Here is an 11,132-nt window from a genome sequence, read left to right on the forward strand (position 1 = left end):
ACAAAATATACAATTACTAATAATTTAATGAAGATTACATAATGGAAGTTAAATGACGAAATAACGAAATAACGAATGAAGAATTTCTACTATGACTACAATATATATAAGTGTCAGTAAACATTTCTATGGTGATAATAAAATTAATAGCTATTTTTAAATATTCTATTGTTTATATTAAATACACATCTCGACGGAACACGGATGTCGTTGATCTAAATTCTTCGAAGTAGAGGTCGCTACTGACAACGACACCTATTGCGCAGTACACCATGCTGCATCGATCAGCCACTACACAACTGCTACTCTAGTGATAAGATTCTTTTTAGACAGACAGTCAGTCACTAGACCGTGGAGACAACGTACTACACGCAACGCTGCTTCAATCGACTTATTTACCCGGTATGATACATTGAGCTTCGTACAAACAAGATGTTCATTCATTAGCATTACTCGTGACTCGTGTTTTGTTACACCATTCGCGTTACATTTGTGCAATTTATTGCGAGTATATTTCACTGTTTCACACCACTCCATTCCGCTGGGAAGATGCTACTGCAGTAGTGCTCCCGAAACGGTGCCGAACAGTCTCGGGAGTCAGTCAGAGTTTCTGTCAAAACGTAGGCAAGTGTTTTGCTGTTGCTTCTCATACGAAGGAAATATTCGTGTGACGTGCATATGTATACAGTGATTCATTGTCATTAACTTTTACGCGTTTATTTCTTATTTCGCGTTTCTGATGTATTTCTTGTCGATCTTGAAGCATAATTTTTGACACGCATTTGATACACGCGTGGAATAATGTTTGTAGCCTGTTACTTCTTTTTTTTTTTTTGTCTGTTTCAGAGATTTTCTCATGTGTCAGACGTACATTATGAAAGATTATTTAACATACACGTTTAAAAATTGAAATTGAATATTTGATTTTTTTTTGATTATAGCAAATAACGTGAATAATTAATCTTTAATTACAAGTGTAATTTTATACACGTAATTCATTTTATTTGGCAGATTGATAGAATTTTAATGTCGTGTATGAAATACGAGTGCTATTTTACAAAATAATCATATATTTAATTTTCTCACTGTGATAGATGTCATAAATAATTAATTTTTAATTACAAGTATAGTTACCAGTATAAGTAATAAATAATATCTTTTGTTTGATAAATTTCAATGTCATACCAGAGATGTGTTGAATCATATATATCCAATTTTTCCATTGTAATGAATATAATTTCAAGTGAGAAATTTCACTGTTTGTGAAATTCTTCTCATCTCAAGTGAGATGTGTCACTATTCCGCAAAAGATATGAGCAATATCTAGCAAATATTTTTTCACGATAAAGTTCTACTTCACTGTAATCAGAATTTATAGATTTGATTCACACGTTTATCAAACTATGCATATTGCTAAACTGGGGAAAATTGTTAAAACACTTACAATTTTTAATAATTATCATGGCCAGTGATAAGTAATCATTAATATGGATAACAATCTAAATAAACTAATTATTGCAGTTTAATCCTCTTAGGAAATTATTCAGATCTATATCGGATATGTCACTATTGCGATACCCAGATGACATGATCATTAACAGATTAATTGATCATTTTATCTTATTATGTAACACGTTGTAACTAAAAGTAATTTTACTTCTTATTTTTATCTTCTTATGTTTATTTGCAAATTAATTTCCAATTAAATGTTTATTAAATTAAATTATTCCTAATTTCAGTTAAAAATTGATTGCTGTAAACACAAATTATTACAAATCATTGCAAATACTGTAAGAACATCGCCAATATATAATTTCTACAATTTCAAATTAAATTAGCAATAATAATTCAATAATAATATCTCGCAGAAACTTAGGCAATTAAATTGATTTACATCGTGTTTCGTTTTAATTCAAAGCTAATTCCCTTCGAGAAATATGTAACGCATTTTATTTTCACAGTCTGAAGCACAAAATTAAGTTCTGAAAATGTCAACTGCTGACGATTATCTTGCAGAAAGTCGAGTTCCATGAATCTTTGTCGTTTTATCGAAGTATAAACATCAAAGGCAAGAACAACAATGGCAACCTACTTGGAAATTATCTGCGTAATCATCGCGTTGATCCTCATGTTCTATTACTACTTTACCTCGACTTTCGATTTTTGGAAAGTTCGAGGAGTGCCTGGACCAAAGCCCCTGCCCATGTTCGGCAACATCAAGGATGTAACGTTGTTAAGGACGTCGATGTGCCACTACCTGAAGAAACTTCACCAGAAGTACAAAGATGAACCAATGGTCGGGATATTCACGAGAAGAACGCCTGTACTTGTCGTTCAAGATCCGGAGCTTATAAAAGACATTCTGATAAGAGATTTCTCCAAATTTGCTAACCGAGGGATTCCCGTTCTTGAAAAGGTAAACGAGCAAATTGACATAAACCGTTAACAGTTTGCGGTCCGTTGACGACACGACATGATAGTATTAGTTTCAACGTTGCGATTCGCTGACAGTAATGCTGTTGGATGTTTGACAACGCTGGACTTTCTGATTAGAGTAAAGTAAATTGACTTGGGTAAAGCAGAAAGTTAAAACTAGCGAGAATAATAGAAAAAGAATGATGAATTTTTATCAACACGTTAAACGTTATCAACGTTTAGATCAATCATACGGTTTAAAAATTTGATTCTTTTGCGTTCACTGTTATTTTCTTCTGTTCATTCAACTCTGGTTTAAAAAAAAAGATGAGAATATATAATTCTTATTATTTAAAAGTTATTTTTCGTTTCTTTGATCAAATGACGATTACCTATATTCCTTTTGTAAAAAGATCTTTGAATATAATATCTTTGAGTATAATATATAATAGATATATATAAAGTGCCGGTACATTTAATAAAGAAAGTAATGAAGACCTTAGTTTACGAGAATAATGAAAAATTTAATAAAGAAAATTATGAATTTTATGATACGTAATACGTGTTTGAGTTCTAAGTTTGAGAAATTCGTGTTTGTACAAAATTGTTCAACAACAGAATGTCTCGACTTTCATGCTGCAACTGAAAAATGGATAATTCTACACATGCAAAACTAAGCAGAAAATATCTAAGTAGCGTCTCTGATGCTTCGTTCTCAAGTTAATCGGATTCGAATATTCTCTTAAATGTTTGGATTTTGAGGAAAAAAATTATATAAAAAGTAAGAATTAAAAAATTGAAATTTGTCTCGTCCGCGAATTGAATTAGAATTTTAAATTAATATTTCAAACAAATGTACCTCAATGATTCCAATGTTTTTGAGTACTTTCGAACAGGTACCTACGTTTGATTGGAGACATTCTATCAGAGGTATAATAAAAACTGTGATTAAATAATGATGGTAGTATTATTCCAATATCAACAGATTAATATTTAAAATATTCACAGGTGGATCCATTGTCAGCACATTTATTCAACTTGGAGGCAGAGCGATGGCGACCGTTAAGAACAAGACTCTCGCCGGTATTCACATCCGGCAAGCTGAAAGAAATGTTCCCTTTGATATTGGAATGTTCGAAACACTTGGGACAGTACCTTGACAAATTAGTAGCGAAAGACGAGCCTGTAGAATGCCGCGAATTAACAGCAAAATACACGACAGATGTAATCGGTAGTTGTGCCTTTGGCATCGAAATGAACGCGCTATCCGACGAAAAGAGCGAATTTCGTCGATTGGGCAGAGAAGTATTCGCCGTCTCATTTAAACAAATTCTGAAACTTCGGCTGTCACAAATAATTCCGGGGCTTTACAATCTACTTGGTTACTTGCTACCACGAAGCGAAATTACAACGTTCCTCACGAAGACAATCGTAGACACGATGAAATACAGAGACGAGAACAACATCACGAGGCCTGACTTTGTCAATATGCTTATGGAACTGAAGAAGCACCCAAACAAATTGGAAAATATTAGTGAGTATTTTACGATTTCCTCTCGTTAAGGTTACCTATTCTTAGATCCAATAATATACATTCATTCACTCGGTTATTTTTTATAACTATCAACTCAAGTTACTGTCTGTACTTTTCTATCTTGTTAGTTTTAGTTATCTTTCACGTTGTTAATAAATAATAACATGTTTTTGTAATGCTAGAGTGCCGGTTTCTGCTGACTATGCATTTAAACATAATAAGGAAAATAAGTAAGAAAAAATAAACATAAAACGTTTTCAACAAATGAATGTAATCGGTAAAAAATAGTTCCAGCACTTACATAACAAGAGGTTCTCTATTATAATTAAGACTAAACAGTTCCCATGATACCTATTTTACACGATAAATAGCTCGTAGTCTCATTTTTAATTGTATTTTATAGAATTAACGGATACTTTACTAACGGCTCAGGCGTTCATTTTCTTCGTTGCTGGATTTGAAACTTCCTCGACAGCAATAAGCAACGCCCTTTATGAGCTAGCCTTAAATCCCGAGGTACAAGACAAGTTGCGGCAAGAAATAAAGGAACATTTTGAAAAAAATAACGATGAATTGAAATACGATCAAGTAAAAGATTTGACGTATTTAGATTTAGTATTTCGAGGTACGTAACTTGCTATTTTATAGGTTTTTATAGTAACTTGGACATTGATTGTTTAGCTTTAACTCCATTAAGGATCGACGTTACGTTGATGTAGCATTTTACTTAATAATACTTCTTGATCAATTTATGTTATCGAATTTTATTACTTTATCATTGAGACGTTTATTATTTTAATATTGAGACTATGAAAAGAAATTTCCAGAATTTATTGAATATTTTGTAACTTATGAAATTTGAAGAAATTGATGTATTTACAACACTGTGATGAATCATTACTTGATCCTTCATGGATTAAATATATTATACAAAAATAGAATCTTTATACATATATTTATGAATAACGCAAATAATATATTAAAGCAAGTATTACTTCTGCAGAAACATTAAGAAAGTACCCACCCGGACCTCTCATATCAAGAAAGTCAGTGAGCAGTTATACTTTCAACAACACGAAAGTTTCTATACCGGAAAAGACATTCGTATGGATACCTTTATACGCAATTCATCATAACCCAGATATTTATCCAAATCCTGATGCTTTTATTCCTGAACGATTTAACGATGATGCTGTTGCATCAAGACACCCCATGCATTATTTACCTTTTAGTGATGGACCAAGAAATTGTATTGGTACGTTCAACTATCAGATTATTTTATCCTTATCTTCTTTTAATCCCTTGGACTTGGAAGTTATTTTTATATTTTCTTTTTTTTTATGCAACAACTCGATAATTATAAACGCAATTTATTAAATTAAATTCAGGATTATTTAATCTATTTAATCTATTGTAGTTAAACATTAAATTTTATCTTTTTTGAGAATGAATTTATTTACATATATATGTTTGTGTTTTATAATATTTTATAAAAAGTGATTACTTTTGATTGCTTTTGCAATTTAAAAAATGTGTAGAAATATTATTCTTAAATATAATTATGCAAAATCAGAGGATATAATGATAAATCCGAGTTGTTAAAAAAAATGCTAATATAATTGGTATTCCAAGTGCAAAGGATTTCGAAGATACAATATTAAATTAAATATAAAAATGATATAAAAGAATGATATATATGTACATTACATATTATATATTTAATATGTACAATATTACAGGAACTCGATTTGCAGTATATCAATCTAAAGTTGGCCTAATAACAATACTTCGTAATCACAAAGTTGAAGTTTGTGACAAAACAATGATTCCATATGAAATTAATCCAGGTGCCTTGCTATTAGCGCCGAAAGGGGGAATATATTTAAAAATAATCAAAGTAGAAAATTAATGTTAGATTTTTACTCTCTTAAAATATTTTATATACTTCTATACATATTTATTAAATTACGAGAACTCAATCGAGGTAGTATCGAGTTGTTAATCATGTTTTGTAAACATAAAAATTGATATATTTTCGTTATTTATTGTAAATGACTAACTAAGCAAAGTATCAGATTTAATGATATATTTTTGTAACAATTACGGGTGATAAATAAAATTTAAACAGATATTAATTAACAATCTTATGAATTTTCCCATCCCAACTTCTGATAAATTTTGATGAATTGTGCATTAAATGTAAAATTTATTCTGTATTTTTCAATTATTTTTGTATATAGAATAACCTTTTAATAATTATTCGCTCTTATCCAATATACATGAAATAAGTATTAATAGCATACTAAATAATACTGATGGTATAATTAAAAAAATAAAATTTAATTAAATTAAAAAGGTATAAAAATAAATTTAACGTTACCGAATCTCGTTAATGGCGTCTATATTTGAATAATGGCGTCTACATTTAAACTGCTACCTCTTTCATGTCATATCTGCATTCAACCACACTCAACCAACAATCTGTACATTAAAAAAAAATCAAAAATATAAAACAAACAAATAAAAGTATTATTAATTGTATTAAAATAAAGCAATAATCGAATTCAAATTCTGTATTATTTCAAATTCCAAATACAAGCTACCGACATCGCTAACGGTCAAATAGATAGTAAAAGAAAAAGAATAATTATCTATTCGAGATACTCGAATGTTAAATTACTAAACAAATACATATCAATCAACTAATAATATGTATTGAAATTATTGTACAATTAATAAATAAGTTATATTATGTACCGAGAACGAAAACGCGATACATCCTTCTATCACGACTTTTAACACTTGACTAATGCCTCGTCCTGTGACGTCGCGTGACAGACGTCTTCTATTGGTGGAAATTTCCAATTGGTGGAGATGTTTAACTGGATAAGCGGGAAATCGAGTTACAAAATTTGAAATCACAAATTCTTGGGATAGTCATTATTCAAGATTAAATGTAAAAAAAAAGTTATTAATAAAAGTTATATGTAAATTTAAAACATGAATATCTTACAATACGTGTACATTAATTTAATTTGTCAAATGAAATTCATTAATTTGACCGCCTTATTGTTTCTTTTTTACATGTGACTCTATTAATTCACTGTAGAATAAAATTATACTGAGTAGTTTGAATTACAAATTTACTATGCAATTGTAAATTATTTTTGTAAAGTATTTCAGAATTCAACATAAAATCTTGGTTTTTTCCAACGATCAGCGTTTCAAAACACGTGACATGGTATTATACTTTTATTTTTTCATTTCATATTTAATAATCATTCATAATTTCATTAAATAGAATTTAATACAATTGTGATATCTACGCCAAATACTTCTTTTTAAGCTATAAATTTTCTATTAATATAGATAAAAATTAATTCAAAACATTCATTATATTATATACATAAATAAGTATTAGTAGCATATGTTGGCAATATCGTGTTTTTCTAATAAACTCATTCCCGCAGTTAACTTCTCGGTTGTAGAAAAGAGGGACACTGAATAATCGAATGACCATGAGGTTAGGTTCTATGAATCTGCACCGTCCAGTTCTGTGTCGGAAGAAGGTGCGAGGTGATTAATACATCACCGTGGGAACGTTAATTTGAAAAAGCGATATAAAGGATGGAGATCATCGACTGACGAGTCATTTGATGTAGGTGACTTACACCTACATCGTTCCGTCCTTCGTTATATTTATTGAATTCATTAGAAAATTTTCTGCAACATCACAATACAAAATAAAATGGAACATGAAATTAAGGGAACCAGTGATATTCTGCACAAGTCAAAACGAAAAGATATTGCTGTAAACGAGGAACTGGAATACTGGATGACTCGGCTACCGGAAGCTTTGAAAAACATTCCCATAATACATCTGGCAATACCCGGTAAGTTTCGAAATATTTTCCTGCTTCATGAAAATCTATATTTGAAATTAAAAAAGATTGATATTAATATTTCGGATATTTGCGAGAAGCTCATTGAATTCTATTAAATTCAAAGGAATTGATTAATATCGATACGTTAATGGATTGTAATGATATAGATAATAAATAATAAAATTAAAATAAAAGTTTAGAATTTCTACAATATTTGAACATGTACAACATTTTTAAATAAATTGTTAAATTGTTTTTTTACAAGTTGAATTTTTGAACCGCATCGAGAATATGTATTGATGATGACCGTTTCACACAATTATATTGACCTCAAAATTATAAATTTAGTACATGTAATATAAATTGATAACTTCTAATAGGTTCTCATGATACGATGACTTACACTATAAACCGGCACAGTGATGTGGGGCCCGATGAGCCGAGGTATATCAGAGCTCTTGGTCGTTATTGTTCGTTCGTCTCAAAACCCATTATATTTAATTGGTCTATTACGCAACATGACAACATTAAGGATCAGCTGGATGGTGGAATTCGATATCTAGACTTACGTGTCGCGACAAAGCCAACGGATGGGAATATCTATTTTGTTCATGGCCTGTACGGATCGAAAATATATCAGCCACTTCAGGAAATAGCAGAATGGTTGTCCTATCATAATAACGAGATCGTAATCTTAGATTTTCAACATTTCTATTCGTTCTCAGAAATAGATCATCGCCATCTCGTTGAAACGATTTTTCAAGTATTTCAAACGAAATTATGTCCAATAGCATCTATATTTGATCACATTACACTAAACTGGCTTAATCTGGAAAAGTACCAAGTTATCGTTATTTACAGAAATGCATATGCACAAAATTATTCGAATTTCTGGCCAAGTGGTCTATGGCGTACTCCATGGCCTAACACTGTTCACGTTAACGAGCTTATAAACTTTTTGGATATCGAACTGAAAGCACGACCATTAGAAGTCGGTTTTATATCACAATGCCTCTTAACACCTGACATTTCTTATGTATTGAAACATCTATGCGGAACATTACAAACAGATTTAGTACCATCATGCCAGAAAGCAATTCTTCCATGGATAAATCAAAAGCGACCTGGCCGTGGTGGCTTAAATATCGTTATAGCTGATTTTATATCCGATAACAATTTTTTATTTTGTAAGGCAATTATCAATAGTAATAGAAAATTCTTCGATTCACAATATTCTGTGTGAAGTATTTTGTACTTGAACACACAAATGTACATACAAATTAAATATGAAATTTACAATTTCAATGCAAACTGGTTGTGATAAATTATTTTTAAAACATCGTACCATGCACATTTTCAATGAAAATTTATTTTACTTCTAAAGAAGTATTTGTCTGTATATATAATAAATAGCATAATAAATTCATGTATTACTTCGTTAAAAATTTAAATATTTTATTTTTATTCTAAATCCTTATATAACTGCTAAAATTTAATAACAATAATTGTAATATTAATTGCTGCAATACATTGCTTATTTATATATGTTTTTGAACTTTGTAAATGTAATACTATAAAATAACAATGATTTACTTAAAAAGTGTTTATGAAAAAATGTTTTAAAAGTAACATTTACGATATTTAATTAATTCGGAAATTTAAAATGAAATTTCACATTTATACATTTAGTTCATACTGATACATACTGAAGTAATATTTAACATTGTATTATTGCTAATCCTTTGCACTCGAATCTTTTTCGACTAAAACTTACAATGTCTGAGAGAAATACTTCGAGTGCAAAAGGTTAAATATTAAATTTATAAATAAATATAAATTTCATACTAATATTTTATCCCTACCTCTTGTACTCTTAATATTTTTGTTCCACTCATCATTTATGCTCTATTTTATTTGATTTTAATTAATTGAATTAATGTACATGCGTATTATGTAGAAACTTAGTAATCAAAAGAATACGTTTTAAGTATTCCAATATAATTTACGATTAAAAGGATATATAAAAAATTCTTTATACTTATGATCTGCACTACAAAATGATGGACTTCAACAAAAATCGTATAATATATAATATAGATTTACAATAACAATTATATACAAGGTGTCTCATATAAAGTATTACAAGCTATTTTTTCCGAAACTATTGCAGATATCTATTTAAAATTTTACCACGCTGAGTAGAGCTGAGTGCCTAATATTCTAGGATATAAATAGTTGCAGGAGTGAGTATTTTTGGAGGTAGAGAAATTACAACCTTTGATTTTTTTTTTAATGGAACGATTTTTTTACATTAAGTTTTTATTTAGATAGCTATTGCCAATCCCAAGAATTTTGTATAAAATACTTTCTTGTATTCTGCATAATTAAAAACTTCTAGTAAGAAGTAGTTTTCTAAAGTGTTATGTGAATAGGTCGAAAAATATCAAAATAAATACTCTTTACTATTGAAATTTATTTTAATAAATGTTCAAAATGTTTTCCATTTACCTGTAGATATTTATTTATTGTTTCTATTATATTTTGTTTTACTGCTATTAATGTTTTTCAGGATATTGATATACATGCGTTTTCTATTCTATATTTTACATCTTCCTTTGTAGAAGTTGGTTCAGCCATTACTTTCTCCTTCGCGTAGTTCCATTAAAAAAAAAAAAAGAAAATCTACAGGACTTAAATCTGGATGGCCATATAATTGGTCCTCCACGTCCTATCCACTTGTCTGCAAACATTGTATTTAAATATTTCAATAAACACTTTGGATATTTAATAAGATAAAATTCAATAGTAAAAAGTGTTTATTTTGGTATCTTTCGAGTCAAGAAGAAAGATACCGATTTTCTAAATATGCAGGATACAAAAAAAAAAAATGTTTTAAATAAAAGTTGTTAAGATTGGCAATAGTTATCAAAATGACAAAAAATTAAAGGTTGTAACTCCTCCAGCCCTAAAAACCTTTATACTCTTAAATATTAGGCACTATAATATGTGAAACAGCTTATATATTGTTTCCATAATATATTGCTGTGTTTCTGTCAAATTAAAAAAATCTTTATAACATTTTATACAGACTTCAGGACTATTTGACAAATTATAGTAATTATGACATAAAATAAATATATAACAGCAATGAGATATATTTTCAGGAAAACAAAATCGAGGAATACATTATAAATTAAAAATAAAAAATATAAAAGTATTTTTATTTCAAACAACTTTAAGTATTTATTTTAATTTTTTGCAATGATTAAGAACTATTCAATGAAAATTCGGTAGCTATA

The 11,132-nt window shown here is 29.2% G+C and overlaps 2 protein-coding genes across 4 annotated transcripts; both read left to right on the top strand.

Moving 5' to 3' along the window:
• Positions 1 to 265: 265 nt before the first annotated feature.
• LOC122533291 (cytochrome P450 6A1-like) lies at positions 266 to 6,084 on the top strand. 3 transcript variants are annotated; one of them, XM_043662875.1, is made up of 6 exons: positions 266 to 402; positions 2,017 to 2,416; positions 3,424 to 3,949; positions 4,353 to 4,574; positions 4,953 to 5,204; positions 5,689 to 6,084. In XM_043662875.1, exons 2-6 carry the CDS (start codon positions 2,081 to 2,083, stop codon positions 5,856 to 5,858), a joined length of 1,506 nt encoding a protein of 501 aa, XP_043518810.1. In that variant the 5' UTR covers positions 266 to 402; positions 2,017 to 2,080; the 3' UTR covers positions 5,859 to 6,084. The 3 variants fall into 3 exon arrangements, with proteins under 3 accessions (XP_043518810.1, XP_043518811.1, XP_043518812.1); XM_043662876.1 differs by having other exon boundaries at positions 284 to 624; XM_043662877.1 differs by having other exon boundaries at positions 284 to 587.
• Positions 6,085 to 7,373: 1,289 nt separating this feature from the next.
• LOC122533293 (PI-PLC X domain-containing protein 2) lies at positions 7,374 to 9,144 on the top strand. The gene is made up of 2 exons (XM_043662878.1): positions 7,374 to 7,842; positions 8,214 to 9,144. Exons 1-2 carry the CDS (start codon positions 7,698 to 7,700, stop codon positions 9,074 to 9,076), a joined length of 1,008 nt encoding a protein of 335 aa, XP_043518813.1. The 5' UTR covers positions 7,374 to 7,697; the 3' UTR covers positions 9,077 to 9,144.
• The last annotated feature ends 1,988 nt before the right edge of the window (positions 9,145 to 11,132 follow it).

The sequence above is a fragment of the Frieseomelitta varia genome, unplaced genomic scaffold, assembly GCF_011392965.1.
Source record: "Frieseomelitta varia isolate USP_RPSP 00005682 unplaced genomic scaffold, Fvar_1.2 scaffold_516, whole genome shotgun sequence".
NCBI lineage: Eukaryota > Metazoa > Arthropoda > Insecta > Hymenoptera > Apidae > Frieseomelitta > Frieseomelitta varia.